Source organism: Triticum aestivum, chromosome 1A (genome assembly GCF_018294505.1).
Source record: "Triticum aestivum cultivar Chinese Spring chromosome 1A, IWGSC CS RefSeq v2.1, whole genome shotgun sequence".
NCBI classification, from domain to species: Eukaryota; Viridiplantae; Streptophyta; class Magnoliopsida; order Poales; family Poaceae; genus Triticum; species Triticum aestivum.
Window position 1 is genome coordinate 93,848,584 of NC_057794.1, and position 16,392 is coordinate 93,864,975.

Genomic DNA, 16,392 nt, shown 5'->3' on the forward strand with positions numbered 1-16,392 from the left:
TTTGTAACGTCGGGGCCCCCCTTCGATCGCCCCTTCTTAGGTGCACCCTTCGTCGAAACTTTCTGAGGATCACCAATACCAGGCTCAACTTGTTGTGCCTGACTTGCCTCCTTCTTAAGCATAGCATACCTTCTACTTCCTATAAGTTCCTCCTCTGAAATCTTTTTCTGCGCTATTATGTTGTCCAGACACTTCATCAACTCGTCGAACAAGAAGGGATCATTTGCTGCAACATGAGCAGCTTCTGCGGTTTTAATGGTTATTGCACTATACCGTTCTCTCTCCAATGGCCCTGACCAACCCCATCCAAACATATCACTCTTCCGCTGCACAGGCAACCCATCTCTCGCATGTTTGGACAACCGATGCAGGACACAACACTTTGGTATTTCAGTTAAGTTCAGATGATGGAGAACAAACAGAATGTGTTTGCATGGCAGCCCTTTCCGAACCATCCTAAGACAACTGCATGTAATAGTTTCTTCTGAGTTACCTGGTTCATAAACAACATTGTACCTGAACTTGTGGTTATCCTTCCATGTCACCATGAATGTCTGACGGCCAATTCCCACGAGCGTCTCAAATATCTCCAGCTGACCCATCTTATGCAAATCATCTTGCAGGATGTAGAAATTAGCAGGTGTGAATACTTTGGCGGCATGCTCCTCAAGGGCCTTATATTCAGTAACCGATGGTGGTTCCTTCTGGAATGCCTCGCAGTCATCGTACGCCTCGTTCTCACGCAGGCGAACTATACAGTTCTCATAATGCACCACCAAATCAACAATTGTCATACCGTAGTCCAGGTGAAGGTGAAGGCAGGAGTTGAGGCTTTCACTCCTCTGGTTACTTCGCATACCAAGGAAAAAACCATCGGAAAGATATGAAGCTGCCCAAAGTCTCCTCTTCCTGTACATCCTGTCAAGCCACTCTTCAGTTCTATCCGTCTTCCACTTATCATAGAAAGCTTTCCATCTCTGCTCAAAGTTCGCTTGAGAGGTGGCATAGTACAGGAGCGATCTGAACTCATCCAGTGACTTGTAATGCAGGTGCCTCTGCATATTTTTCTCGATATGCCAGGAGCAAAGACGATGGAAAACATCTGAAAGGACAGTCCGAATAGCCCGGATCATTGCAGCGTCACCGTCTGTGATTATTGACTTTGGCTTCACCTGACAGTTTGCCTTCATAAATGTCTGCAGCAGCCACACGTATGTCCCTTCCGTCTCGTCAGCAATGATGGCACAACCAAACACTGTGGTGCAACGGTGGTTGTTAACTCCGACAAAGGGGACGAACGGCATACCGTATCTGTTCATCTTATACGTGCTATCAAACACGACCACATCTCCGTAGTCCTGATAGTCCCTCCGCGACTGTGCATCGCACCAGAACGTACTCTTCAGTCTCCCTTCCTTGTCAAGCACATACTCAAAAAAAACTCAGGGTCCTTCTCCTTCCTTCTCCTCATAATGCCAACTGCCGTCTCTGCATCACCCTTTGCAATGAGCTTCATTTTTTCTCTGCAACAAAGATTGTAAATGTCCCTCCTGATAAGCCCGCACTTATCGTACGAACTGTATCTGCTGATGAAGTTGTCCATTATAATATGCTTTCTTATCCTGGCCGCTTCCATCGCCAATATCTCGGCTCTCTGGCCATCTCCAATCCGTCTGTGTGACCACAAAAAACAAACCTCGTCGGGCCGAGCCATCGCGTGGTTGTGATCATCCACAAATGATGCGATGAACCAAACGCCACGTTCTCTGTCCAGCTTCACCACCATATGTGCACTGCAATCGCAACGAGTCTCCGGTCTAAGCCTACGCTTGCGGCCCTCCATGGTTATGAACTTGTTCTGCCTTCTCCCTGCCCTGGAGCAAAGAAACCGCCGGTACCGTATCATTCCCGAAGCACCTCGTTTCACCTTCTGTTTCCTGATACTAAACCTGTGCTCTCTGGCATGATTGTTGTAGAATATGTATGCATCCCCTTGTGACCGAAAGGTCATAGCCATGACCTTCCAATGTGTCTCAAGCATCTTCTGCTGCCTTTGAGCCCCCTCGATATCGATCTCTCCCTCATCGTGATCAATGCTAGGACCATCTGACTCCTCCTACAACATTCATTTGAAAATATATATGTCAATTACTATCATTTAAACCTCATTTAAATCATAGTATTGATCGATGTACAACATCTATCAACTAACCTGGCTCAAATTATCTGCAAATGATTCCTGCCAACTATGTTGCACATTGTCAACATCCACATCTTCCTGCAAATTTGTACACAATAGTTAGCCATGCCATACTTTGCAAATTCAAAAATAAAATCAAAATATACGCCACTTACGTTTTCACTATTTGCGCCATGTTCATTACTATGAAAATCATTCGGAGGTAAGATATCATATGACGAGACGGAACCATTGTCGCTGCTGTCATCATCTTCGTTCAAATTATCGTTATCAGTCTTAGTCACCTTATCAGTATCATTCTCGTCCCTCCCGAATGCGGATTCTTTCGTCCATGTCAACACGCCTAGCTAACTCACAAAACTGCAAAACATTTGAAGTGTTGATTACAACAATGACAAAAACTCATGTTGGTTTGCAAAAAGAAGAGAAAGACGTGTAATCCATGAACCCAACAGCTACCATGAATTTTTTTCTTAATGCAATGGTTCAAACAACACTTTTTGTGTTGTGTGAAACAACTAGTTGAGGTTGCCCAGCGGTGTGTGCATATTGTGTGATGTCGTCATGACAAAAATAAGCGTTCTTTAAATTAACTAGCCCTAACTTCTATCCTAGATTCGCCACTTAACTAGCCCTAACTTCTATCCATCATGCCCACTAGGTTTAGATGACAAACCTTGCCCCGCGGTGTAGGCGTCGCCGGCGTTCGATGACGGCAGCTGTCCCCGCCTTGAATCTACCAGCTGGCCACGTGCACGACGAGCCATCGGCCGGATGTTTGGCAGGATCCGCGACGGGGGGTGGGGAGACTGGTCCGGATGCGGCGTGGCACGTCGGGCCCTTCACGTCCGGGGGGTGGATGATGACAGTGAGATGCGGCGACGCACGCCGTTGGGACGGCGCGGTGGCGTCTGACGGGGTCGGACGGCGGCGATCCGCGGCGCCGGCGATCGGATGGGGCGGGCGAGCACACGAGGTGGGCGGTGGAGTAGATGGGGTGCCTTCACGTCCGGGCGGTGGACGATGACGATGAGATGCTGCCACGCACGCCGTTGGGACGGCGACTGCGGCTTCGGACGGGCTCGGACGGCGGCGGCGGACGGGGTCGGAGGGCGGAGATCCGCGGCGGCGGTGATCGGATGGGGCGGCCGAGTAGACGGGGTCGCGGGCGAGTAGATGGGGTGGGCGGGTAGATCGTGCAGGCAGTTTTTTTTTTTGCATGCGCGCGGTCTACGTATGCCAGCTACAACCGTACAATACGAGGTGGGCATACCCTTCTTTCGTATGACTATTCTGTCCTTCTACGTTTTGTTTGGGGGGAGGGGGTCTACCGAAGCAAGCCCCAAACTCCTAACAGCCTACTCTATTCCTGACGTGAGAACATCCCAACGTGACAGCCATACCACGTGACATATGTGGTTTAACAGCCCATACTAGTAGATACCAAGACATCTCTTGGATTACGCACAATAGAACTGCACAGTTTATATCGATCTGGGGAAGAGGAAGAGGGACCAGTCTGAGGAAGAGGAACCAGTGGCAGCCACCACCGTGGTTCTAGTCCACTATTCACTGGTACAAATAATCATTCACAAGCTACACGGAGAGTAATCTTGCACCTTGCTGTGCTACGAGATATACGTCACTAGATCACCGATGCCTCTCAGTCCTACATACACTAACTATATACTACCTGCATATGACTTTGGCAATGTTTTTCCACGCTTCATCCGTCGGTCCAATGTGTTTTTTACTACCGATATAGGTTCCAATCTTCTCTACTTTTTTATTGCGAGATCATCTTCTCTATTGATGTACTGTTGGCTGGGGTTGTGCCAGTCATCTCAATCAATTCCGAAGATTTGGTTGTACAAGTTGATAGGTGCATGGAATGCATATATTGATGCGGTCTGTTGTCCTAAAGCCACGAGGCTTTTGGAGTCGTGTATGCATGCCTACATTTATGTGGACTAAAAATAAACACACTGGAGAGGGAATTGTAAAGTAAATTAGACCCAAAAAAAGATGTTGATGTGGATGAACCAGAGGGCAATAAAACATGAGTAGTTGCTGGCAGTAAGGATCTATTAGATATATAGATTGATCATATTAAATGGCACATGGATTAGAAAATCGAGGAGTTCTTATTGTTAAATTGTTTCCTATGCATCTGCCCTTTTTGATAAGTACATTTACTTCTCTCATATATGTTTTTTGCGGGCACTTCTCTCATTTTACGTCTTATTAGTTTACAGAGGGAGTAAGACGGGTTCAGGTCTTTGGCATCAAAAGCAACCGAAGTGAGACCTCGGTAAAAGAAAGGGAAGGGAGGTTCCCTCCATGAGGACATGGACACCGAGCTATTTTTGGTTGTAGTTCCATGACCAATCCTTTCTGGGTTGGAATAGTTTGCTTATCAAAATATACAAATAATGACTGGGTTGATTCCCATGAAAGCACATCTAAGATATTAACAACCATTCAACCAAGGAGATAAACATTTAGTCTCTACAGTACTTATTTAGTGCATGTTCACAGATGAGAGATGACAATGTGATTAGTCTTAACTGGTGCTGGTATTGATACTGGGACACTAAACTTACGATTAACAAGACCACTTATGATCTCAGACGAGTGACCTGCTTATTATAAAACACAACTTAATAGTGCACTAAATACTTGCAAAACAGGAGTACAAAGTTCAAACTCTTGCTAGATCATCCTGCTTGAACACCTCTTTCACACACCAAGATTTAAACTCCCTATATAATCCAGTCGCACATGATATATCCAATGATCGAAATTTGATACAATTCGAATGGAGTTCGTGCGGCGCATCTTTGATCACTCTTATTCAGACACATTTTGCATGATCAACTTTTGTGAAATCACCTCGGCCAAATAACAAGAAACTTCTTTTCAAATCGTTACTTGTTTATTCAGTCTTCTGGCTCTCCCCTTCCATGACTCAGCAGCTTCCCAGTCTGAAGCGATTTGAAGCCACGTTATTCTTATTCTGCATCAACCTAAGCAAAAAACAAATGATGGTAGAATGAGGAAAAGAAACTACAGCTTGTCCTTGGCCTGGTTGTTCATCGTCTTCGTCGCCAATGCGCTCTGCAAATGGAATTCATTTGATTTTCAGGACACAATAATGAAAATACACGCAGAAATCTCACACAAAAATTTAATTGGGATATCTGAAGAACCAGACTGCAGTGTGCAGACATTGTTCTCACCAGAGGAAGACCTTCAGCCGCCCTCTCCAACAGGTGGCTGCAAGGTTTGAAGAACTGGCCATACTTCATCTCCCACTCCGACAGCATCGCGCAAATGCGCCTTGCGCCGATGGAATCCGCCCAGTGCATGATGCCACCCCTGGTTGCATTTCACAATTGGTCTCCCACTCCGACAGCATCGCGCAAATGCGCCTTGCGCCGATGGAATCCGCCCAGTGCATGATGCCACCCCTGGTTGCATTTCACAATTGGTTTCCTCAGCAGTTCGTCGGCAGTCAGGGAGCTCGACCAATCATCTTATTAGCGTACAAAATTATAAATGATTCGGAGACGGCACCTGTATGGCGGGAAACCCATTCCGAAGATGGAGGCGATGTCGAGGTCAGAGGCCTTGAAGGCAATGCCCTCCCCCAGGACACGGCAGGCTTCGTTGATAACCGGGAACAACACCATCTCTGCTATCGCGCTGTTGTCAAGCTTGAGCAACTGCCACCATGTACAAGAATCATGGTGATTACAAATGGCCATTGGTGTTTCTGATATCTAGCAACATTATGCCTTCAACTGGAATTATGGTGTGCATGGAGAGTAAGAGATCCATTCAGTCCAAATAAATGTATGCACCAGTGAGACAGTCTATCTGCCATCAATATTGAAACTAGTTTAGCTTATATCTGTCCACCACATAGTGAGATTTCACCAAAGAGAGCAGGTTAATTTGAAAGCTGCCTTGCTTATTTGACCATCATTCCATCAACACGTACTATCTACAAGCCAACACTAACCTCATGAAGAACCTATTTTTAATGTGTACTGGGAAACATATGTTGACATTTCCTCTTTTTTTTTTCTTTCACAAACCCTCAAGAAAAGATCATATTGACAAAGTGAAGAACAAAGGAACGTAGGTAAAAAGACTGGAAAGCGAAACCAAACCTCGGGATCAGGTGTGGCTCCTGCAATTCTCCTCGACTCCTCGAGATAGTTCATGATTTCAGGATCAGGGCTCGCCTTCCTCTTACTATCATACCTGTAAAACCCCTTTTGAGAGGCTTCACCTGTGGAACAGAAACAGAAACAAGGAAAGCATACTCACCAATGGGAACCAAGGAAGCGTTGCAAGTTATAAATGATTAGCTTTACCTGTTCTTTTGTCCTCAGTCATGAGAGAAATCAGCATTGACTTGTAGACCCGCTCAGGGAAGTTTTCAAGGTGCTGCATGCCTGTGGCTAGAGCAACTCCAAAACCAACCAGATCTGTCATTCTGCAGAGAAGCTCTTTAAATGAAAATGGTGTGTGATTCAACATGATTTGATCAGCATAAGTGCATGAGGCAAGCCAAATGATGCTGACAGTCCCACTGATGAGCATTCCCGTTTGAATCGTCGGAATTGAAAGAGATTAGATACCGCAAAAGAGATTTAGTGTTGTCTAAATACCTGAATGGACCAATTGGCATCCCGAATTCAGTACAAGCCTGATCGATCTTGTAAACATCCATTCCATGATCGACAAGCCATAGTGCTGCCTGAGTGTACGGAAAGAACATCCGGTTGACCGCGAAGCCGGTACAGTTTCTGACCACTATTGGTGTCTTCTTGATCTTCTTCCCCACATCCAGCAAGGTGACAACTGCTTGCAAAGAGGCGCGAGGGGTGTGGACTATCTCAAGAAGAGGCATGATATGAGCTGGACTGTCAAAAAAAAGGGAGTGTATCAGGAGGTAGTTCAGGAATCACAACTAAGGAGTTTATTCTGAATCTGATTAGATTTTCCTTACGCGAAGAAGTGTGTGCCAACAATGCGGTCTTGGGAATTTGTCTTCTCTCCGATCAGGTCAAGATCAATGGTGGAAGTGTTGGTGGCAAGAATACAATGGGAAGGACAGTGTTGCTCCAGTTCAGCAAAAATCTGCTGCTTCAACTTCACATTCTCTACGACTGTCTGAACAAGCAGCATAAGGATAACCGGGTTAACTAAAATAGCGAAAGCGATATTCCAGCAGGACTCTCTCCTACCATTCTTTGCTTGATGCAGCAGATGTAAGGTAATTAGATATAGAACTTGCCTCGATTGCTAAGTCAACACTCTTGAATTTTTCATAATCGAGGACACCTGTAAGAAGTGAGAGGGTCTTGTCATATTTCTCCTTTGTCATTTTTCCTTTCCTTACACGACTCTGCAAGTTTTCTGATCAAAGTGTTATAGTTAGACACCCCACTTTCATTTTCTGGTTGGTCTGGACACCAAGATGAAAGAATATTCAGATAGAAAGTGATGAGGTAATGTTAAGCCATCCTCTACCTTTGATCCTGTCAATTCCTGCGTTTAGGAATTCCTCGTTGACTTCTTTCAGTATAACAGGATAATGGCTCAGTATCAGCGCGGTTGCGATTCCAGAACCCATAAGTCCACCACCAACAATGGCAACGTTAGATACCTTCCTTGGCATCAAACCTAAGTCTGTGATCCCAGGAACCTGCTGCAATTGATATAAGGCTGGCATTCTACATTATAATATAGCTACAGGTAAGTGGGTACAATTCTGCCCACAACATGCATATCTCATACTCTCATGGCTTCAAACAATGCAACTCAAAAGCATGACATTTTATCTGGAACAGGCACAGTGTTTTTTCCTTGTTCTCTACCTTTGATGTTGCACGTTGTGAAAAGAACACATGAATCAAGCTTTTACATGTATCTGAGAAAAAGAGTTCCTGAAAAGCCATGGCTTCCTGCATTTGTGTTGCACACAACTCACGTGAAATCTTAAATATAGTTTTCTTGTCAAGCCAAATATTCCCTCCGTCCCAAAATAAGTGTCTCAACTTTGTACTAACTTTAGTACAAAGTTGTACTAGAGCTGAGACACTTATTTTGGGACGGAGAGAGTACTAAACAGTAAAGCAAATCATACCTTCCGAAGCCCGGCTTGTGGCCCTGAAACTATACCTTCTTCGACAGCATCGATACAGACGAATGGATACTGAAGATTGGCAGCCCACTTCCGAGACTGAACTCTGGCAGAATTGAGGATCTCTCTGGCCAGATCAGGGGATTCAAGCTTGTCAGTTTTGTAGAGGGCTCGGGCCCATGGCCTTTTCGACTCATAGATGTCCAAAGCCCAACGGCGGGCATTATTCAACAAATCGTTAGGTGAAACAACAGCGTCGACCAGACCCAGCTCATGGGCTTCTTCGGCTTTAATTGGCTTCGAGAGCTGGTGAAAATGAGTGTGTTCCAAGGTTTTCAATGTAAGAAGTTAATGTGCAATAGCATATGAAAGAAGTAAATGAACGTACCATCATCATTTCAAGTGCTTTTGTCAGTCCAACAAGGCGGGGAAGGCGCTGTGTTCCTGAAATGTGGGATCGACCAGTGCCAAACACATCGTATAAAGTACAATTCCATGATAGCAGTTCTTCGTATTAATAATTCATAATCTATTGCATGGCATGGTACAAGGAAAAACGGAAGGGAAATAACTTAATTATGTTTTGTGATGCATATGGTAAACTGGAGTGCATAGCCTATCACAAGGAACATCAATACATTAACTTTCTCTCCTATATTAGTGTAATCAAGGGAAATCACTGGATCAGCTGCGACATCAAGTATAGATAATAATAGCCTTATTTCTGTAAGAAAATATAAAAGTGACACTACCTCCAAATCCAGGTATTACTCCAAACTGAAGCTCCGTGAGGCCTAATTGAGCATTAGGAGTTGAAATGCGTGCTTGGCATACCTAATAGTAGAATTCAAACTTAGTAAGACTTGTCATTTCAGAACTTCTCTTGTAAGGTGAAGAACTAAGGAAGGAGGTCAACTCTGTACCATGGAAATTTCTAAACCTCCACCAAGAGCAGGGCCATCAATAGCAGCCACTGATGGCTTCCCAGCATCTGACAGAGATAACGCCCATGAAAAATGTATTATGGAACTTCTAAATCTACTAGTCTAATGGTACGTGTATGCCAGAAAGATAGTATTTGAGAAAAGATGATGAATTGCTCAAACACCTTCGAAGATATCAGTCATGGCTTCAATCAATATGCAGTGATCCTTTAGCTGCTCCGCTATTAGAAACATATAAATTTTGTATGTCAATGTTGGCATAGTAGGTATGTAGAGACACGGTAAAATGACGATCTCGACAGAAAATTTGCTTAATGGGGGCTATCGTACGTTTGCGAATATCAGCGAAGGCACTAATATCGAGTCCAGCAGAAAATGACCTTCCACTTCCTGTTAAAAATTCCCACATGAAAGGAAAATTAATTCCACCAAAAAGAATTTCCACACACATCTTTAAAATGATTCACATGAAGGAAAACTGCTACAGAGTAAAAGATGAGAAAAAACCGGCAAGATTATGGTGCGTGCATTTTTTAAGGATTTTTTGAAGTGCACATTATCCACAAAATCATACTTGTATCTTAAACTGTCTATTACCTGTAAGAACAATAGCTTTCACATCATTCCTTCGAAGCACCTCTTCATAGTGCCCTTTCAAGCTAAACAGGACTGAAAATATATGACGAGAAAGATGTTAGGCAAAAGAACTTAAATAATTAATGGCTAATATTCTATGAGGTCTGAAGGAGCAAATAGTTTTCGTGAAACCTGTTGATCTACTTGATAGAAAATTTGCATCTAAATGATCACTAGTCAGTATTCTACTTATTCCCCAAACGTGGAGTATCTGCTTTGAAGATGGATCGATGGAAGACGGCGGCGACGACCTATGAGAGTGCGTTGGACCGGTTTGTGCCCCAAACCTGGTATGTGGCTTGGTTGGGGCCTCCGGCTTTAGATTTTAGGCTTAGGTGAGAGGTCTGGATATTCGGCTCACACTTTCTGCACCCTTCATCAATGGATAGGAGTAGCGAAAGATGTTGCCAAGATGACGGCTTCAAACACATTGATATATTAACTTTGTAAGGTCTTTGTGAATAATTCATAAAGTGGCTGCGTGCATTTCCATGGAGAGGCAGGAGGTCATCCTCCTTTAAAAGAAAACTTATTCCCCAAATGTATCTAAGAATTATTCCAAGGACACAGAAGAATGGCAAGTACTAGCAGACAGCCCCTAGGTAAGGAGGCTGTTGGGAATCTCTCTCCCAAATGCCGGCTGACGAAGGAGGAGAGGAAGAAGGGATTGATTCACCGTCGATGGAGAGGGCGTTCACGGGCGGGTTGGCGATGTAGATGACGGCGACGCCGTCGGACCCGACCTCCATCTCCGTCGTCCCCTTCGCCATCGATCCTCCCCGCCGCTTCCTCGGATCTCCCCCCTCGGTCGTCCGCTCGCAGGGCTGCCGCCCGTTTGATCGGAAACCATTTTAATGGAGCCGGTCGCCAGTAAGGCGGCAGTTGTTCGGTCTCCGGCCGCCGCGGCTACAGGGTCGGTTGGTTCGGAGTTGAGGGGGGATTTGGGAGGGAGGAACGGCAGCAGGGAAGACTCAGGACGAAGCACTTCAGTTGGAAACCACGCCACGTTTAAGATGTTGGAAGTATCTTGCGGAGAAAACTATCATGCGTACGGAGACGATGTTGCACATGTTGTGCAACCGTTGTGGACCCTTCTTTTTTTAGAACATGTCGATCCTTCTTCGTTTATAACAGACAGACGCACACAAAGTTCAGCAACCCCCCCCCCCCCCCTCCCCCAAGGCCCCTAGTTGTCTTTTTTAGCGTCGGCGGCGAAAAATCGGTCCAATCACGTCTCCAAGTCGTTGTTTAGCGCCGGTTTTAACCGAATAACAACCAGCGAATCCGAGCCGAACCCAACGAACTAAGGGACGCCTGGGGCGCCGGCTGAAGCGAAAAGGCGTGTGGGTCTTCGCAGTCGATGACACTGGTCGATTTCCCGCTGTTTTCTTCCCCTTTCCTTCCATTTCCCCATTGCTTCCCTTCCCCCTTCTCCTGCCGCTCCCGCCATTCTCCTCATCAGATTCGGGCGCCATGCGCTGAAGAAATATGCGCCCCCTCGCCTAGCCGCCAATTCCATCCAGCTGGAGCCGAGGAAGCCGAGGGCACCGATGGCAAGGCCACCGGGCATGTCGAACGCCAAGTGGAGGACGGATGTTCGGCGCTGGGAGGCGCTCACCACCGACCGGCGAAACAGACTCATCACCAAGAGGGCCAGGGACGCGGCGGTGGCGGCGATGACGGAGCAGGGGAAGGCGTCTCATGCGGGGATGATGAACCTTCCGGTCGGCCACTGCGCACAAGCAGCGTGGGGGAGCCAGCATAGCGTCGCGTCACCGGCCAACTTGTTGTCGCCCGCATGGGGGTATGCACCCTCGTCTGACTACTCCGACGGCGACGCGCATGGTGGCTTCAACCCCAACATCACCTTTCCGCATGGCGCACCGCTGCGTACCTCCCCCTCTGGCTTCAACCCCGACCCGCGCACTCCTTCCCATGCGTTCACCGCCGGCAGCAACGCCCAGTACAACTACTCGCCGCTTGCCTCAGCCTCGCCTGCGCTGCCTCTGCGCCGGGGCGACCTACCCTTCGTGCACGGGGCGGCGCCACAGTTCAGCAACACTGGCATTGATGATGAAGCAGGACGTCAAGCTCGACCTTCTCATGACCAACGTCGTCGCGAAGAAGAGGAACGCCGACCTGGCGTTCTTGATCACGTCAGACATGTTGACGATGGACGAGCAGGTGAAGGCGCGGTACCTGGCGGAGCGCGGCCTCATCTTAAACCAGATCCCGGGCCGGCAGCGACCATCGCCCCTACGCCCACGACGACACTAACGTCGACGCCCATCCTGAGCAATGAAGCCGTGCCGATGCCGACGACTAGCCCAGACATAGAAGCCACGCCGATGATGAGCCCGACTGCGCCCACGACGACCCCGGCCAGTCCCACGGCAGAGGAGCCCGCCGTTTGATGCGTTCCATATCTATGATTTCTTCCTTTTGATCGCCGAACTTTTGGGTATGTTTGGTGGCCGAACCCGTGACATGATGATCGTCGACTTGTGGCATGACGATCACCTAACTTATGGTGTTTTTTGCCAGCGGGAAAGACAATTTCAAATTTGTTGGGCGTTTGAGGGCCGAAACCTGGGGGCACGGCTGAAAACTCGACCGCCCCCAAGACAAAAAAACCGTCGACGCAAACGCCAAAAGGTATTCGTCGGGTGCGCTAGGAGGGCAAACGGTTGGATATGCTCTAAAGGCGTGTTTGGAGGGAGTGGCTATGTTTCGCTTGAGGCGAGATAGTAGCTCGGCTCACCTACAGGAGTTTGTAGTGGACCGGCCAAGCAGTCACGTGGGTTCGTCATGCTCACTTCACGCGCGTATTCTTTTACTTTTCATATATTTTGAAAACTATTAAATATGGAAAATTATTCTTTTATGGTGTTCGTCACACATTTCAAAAGTGTTCGTGCAGTGTAGACAAATATTCGCTCAAATTTTAGAAAATGTTTGTACTTTCAAAAAAAATACTATGTGACATTTAATAAATATTGACGTATTCCAAAAAAATGTTTGTAACATTTCAAAAAATGTTATACAGTGTAAAACATTATTCATGTAATTAAATAATGTTTAGTAACATTCAAAACAAATATATGCCATGTTTAAAAAATCACTTGTTCAAAAAATATGTAAAAGAAGTGCGTAGTTGGAAAAAAAATCATATCATTCAGAAAAAAAATGTTTAAACATGTATTTAGAAAAATGTTTAACGCATGTTCGAAAACTGTTCAAGAACATGTACTAGAATAAAATGGTAATTGTGTATTTAGAAAATGTTAAACATGTATAAAAAATATAGATTCATACGAAAAATGTACATTGTGTATGAAAAAGTAGACATGATAACATATATTTGAAAAATGTTAATAATGTATTTAAAAAATGTTTAACCTATATAAAAGTTCTTCCTGGTGTATAATAAAAAAATGTACAAGGTGTATGAAAACGTTATGTATGTGTTAAAAGGGGAAAAGTAAATAAATGGAAAAAAGGGAAGTAAATCGATGAAAACCGAAGAAAAACAAAGAAACCCAAAGAAAGAAAGGAAAAAAGGAAATGAGAAAAAAATAATATATCATGGATCCTCCAACATGCATGATCTAGTTCAACCTTTGCTAGACTAAATCATGCACTAAGCATGGATTCTGCCTGTGCATCCAAAAAACCTGAAACCCAGTTTCATTCCCGAGCGTCGAATATGCATACCTATGGGTCAAGAAAGGCCTTCCAAGTAAGTCATTATCGGTGTAGGCATCAATGTTGCCATTTTAATTAAGTATGATTTTTATTGGAAGGGAATTGAACCTTTACACAAACTTGTGATGAGGTGTAAAACCATAATAATAACGCAAATGGGCGCCATCATATGGGGCAATGTAAAGTAAGGTTACTTTTTCAGTAATCTCGTGTGCAACCAAAACCGAAAAAGCACATGCCAGTCTCCGCTCCCCTCTGCGTAGGGCCTATCTTTTACTTTTATGTTGAGTCAATACATTTTTCCTTCTAAACTCTTAAGGTAAACATAGCATGGTGGAGAAAGATCCATGACCATGTAAACTATTGATGTGCACAATTATTTCGATTCATTATTGTTGACATTATCCCTGAGAAAATAAGTTGAGAAACTAAGAACTTGCTAAACTTTAATTTTTTTTACTTTGTGTCTAGTTGAAACACATTTATTCTAAAAAAATTGCTCCTAGGTGCTAGATAATTATGCAAAGACTAAAAGATAGTTGAGCCTGTGATGTTTGTTGATCAAACAACTCTCACATAGACCGGTATGGAAAAAAATAATAGGAATACAATTTTTTTTAATGATTGAGAACATGGTTTGTTATACTGAAGAAACTTTTAGGGTGTCATGACCTCCTTATAAGAAGTTTTGTAAGAAATGATTGTTATTTAGAATGTTCAATCATGAGAGTAAATAGTGATGTTGTCAATTTCATATTCTTTTATTATTGATTCCCCACTTCATAAACCCGCAACCATGTTTACTAAGCTCGGTTTTCGCTTGGATACAAGTACTAAGCTTGGGGAAGTTGATACGGCTATTTTGCACCACTATTTTCTATTATAATTTCCTATTTATCATTGGCATTTTCCACATTGTAGCTCAATTCTAATGCATTTTCCCTTCAATTTGCATGAATTACACGAAGAGGAAAATTACCGGAAAGCTGGATAAAATGGTACTAGAAAATAATTTTTTGGAGCTCAATAAATCACCAAAAAATCAGGAAATTGTTTAAGAAGAAAAGACCCACAAAGCAAGAAGATGGGGCTAGGGGCCACACAGACACCCCTGGTCACGTGGGGCCCATGGGAACCGCCTAATGACCGGTATGGGCTCGGGCGAGAGGCGGGGGCACTATGCTAGGCTAAGAGCAACTCTAGCAGACCCCGCATTTTGCCGACCTGCAAAATGTGTTTGCAGGTCACACGGGGGCGGTTATGCAGGCCGAAATTTGCGGTGGCAGACTAGAAACCGCAAACAAACCCCTAAATTTTAAAAAAAGTTGTTTCGCGCGAGAAATTTAAGCAACAGCTCACCGGAGCTCGCTCGCATATATGGTTTTTCTTTGCATATAAGTTCATACAAGCCACATACATACATAAAGGTTAGATATGGTAGACAGGGCCTACGCTACCGCACCACTGCAACAAAATTGAGCTCATCGGAGCTCCTGCGGTAGCTGCCCACCGGCGGCGATCAGTCGGAGTCGGAGGAGTCGGAGTCGAGGTCGACGAAGAGCTTTGCCTGCTCCTCCTTCATCACGCGCAGGGCGGCCTCCTTCGATGCGTGCGCCTGCGATGCCGTGAGGCCCGTCTCGAGGAAGAGCCGCTCGTACTCGAGCTCGTGTCGGATGCGCTCTTCCATCTCCTCCTGATCCCTCACCAACCGCTCGAGGATGACGCGATCGAGGAGCTCCTCCTGCCCCGGTGGAAGGTAGTCCTTGGGTCCGATGACGCCTCGGCGCGGCGGCGCATCGGGCACGGCCTCCTCCGGCTCCCTCTTCACCGGAACGAGCCGCGAGCTCGATGCGCCCGCGGATGAGCACCCCGCGGACCCGTGCCCGGATGAGCTCCCCGCGGATCAGTTGCCGGAGGAGGCGCGGCGGCGACGGGCGCGCTCGAGCTCGAACTCGTCGAGCTCGCGTCGGTCGAATGCCGGCGGCGGCCGGGCACCCTGGTTGAGCCACCGACGCGCCCCCCGCTTGCGCGCGACGTCAGATCTGGCGCGGCGGCGGGGCTCCACCTTATCCCCCGAGTTGGCCATGGTGGTTCAAGGCTCGCCGGCGGCGAGAAATCGAGCGGCGCGGTGGGGAATTGGAGGAGAACGCGGCGATGGGAGGATTGGGTTTCGACCCGCATCTGCCCCGCAAACCCACAGTTATAGTGGCTCGGGGGTTGCGTTTGCGGGGTGCGGCAAAAAAATTTACGGGCCGGACACCGATGCGGGCTCTGGTCTGGCCAGAAAAATGTGCCGAGCCCGTATATTCGCCGGAATTATGCGGGTTTGCGCCGGATGCGGGGTCTGCTAGAGTTGCTCTAAGGCCTTGCTCCAAGTTGTGCCCAGGACTAATGACGGCAATGTATGAGAGCATTCGTTTCCTTCTTGAAGGCTTCGTCGAGGCATCATGCTCGCTTCTTCGTCCGGGACGGCAACCCTGCGTGCTCACTTCTCCTCTTGGGGCATTGTCTTAGGAGTGGCTACCGGTTGGAGGTACCAGTGGTAGGCGGTGGTTGGTGGTATTGGTGTTAGGCAGATGCGATCCGAGTTCTCGATCTTTTGGTAGGCAGGTTTGATGATTGCATTTGAAGCCGGGTTAGTGAGTGTGACCCTTCTCGGATTACCTCGTTCACATACAACACTCCTCCCTCTCCTTTGAGGGGTGTTATTGGGTGGAACAAGACAACCACGCGCATAAGGCGTCCACCTT

The 16,392-nt window shown here is 46.3% G+C and overlaps 1 protein-coding gene across 7 annotated transcripts; it reads right to left on the minus strand.

Moving 5' to 3' along the window:
* Positions 1-4,805: 4,805 nt before the first annotated feature.
* Positions 4,806-10,994, minus strand: LOC123191683 (glyoxysomal fatty acid beta-oxidation multifunctional protein MFP-a). Of its 7 annotated transcripts, none has more exons than XR_006496797.1 (19): positions 10,614-10,988; positions 9,899-9,970; positions 9,632-9,691; positions 9,466-9,522; positions 9,281-9,348; positions 9,110-9,191; positions 8,746-8,801; positions 8,361-8,663; positions 8,092-8,178; positions 7,745-7,922; positions 7,509-7,630; positions 7,221-7,384; positions 6,880-7,134; positions 6,583-6,704; positions 6,376-6,497; positions 5,777-5,925; positions 5,440-5,670; positions 5,271-5,317; positions 4,806-5,184 (listed from the first exon to the last, which is right to left on the minus strand). XR_006496797.1 is itself a non-coding variant. In XM_044604345.1 (19 exons), the coding sequence occupies exons 1-19, from the start codon at positions 10,705-10,707 to the stop codon at positions 5,169-5,171; spliced, it is 2,190 nt and encodes a 729-aa protein (XP_044460280.1). In that variant the 5' UTR covers positions 10,708-10,994; the 3' UTR covers positions 4,806-5,168. The 7 variants fall into 7 exon arrangements, 1 of the variants encoding a protein (XP_044460280.1); XM_044604345.1 differs by having other exon boundaries at positions 5,440-5,578; positions 7,745-7,919; positions 10,614-10,994; XR_006496799.1 differs by having other exon boundaries at positions 4,806-5,317; positions 7,509-7,555; positions 10,614-10,994.
* Positions 10,995-16,392: the final 5,398 nt, after the last annotated feature.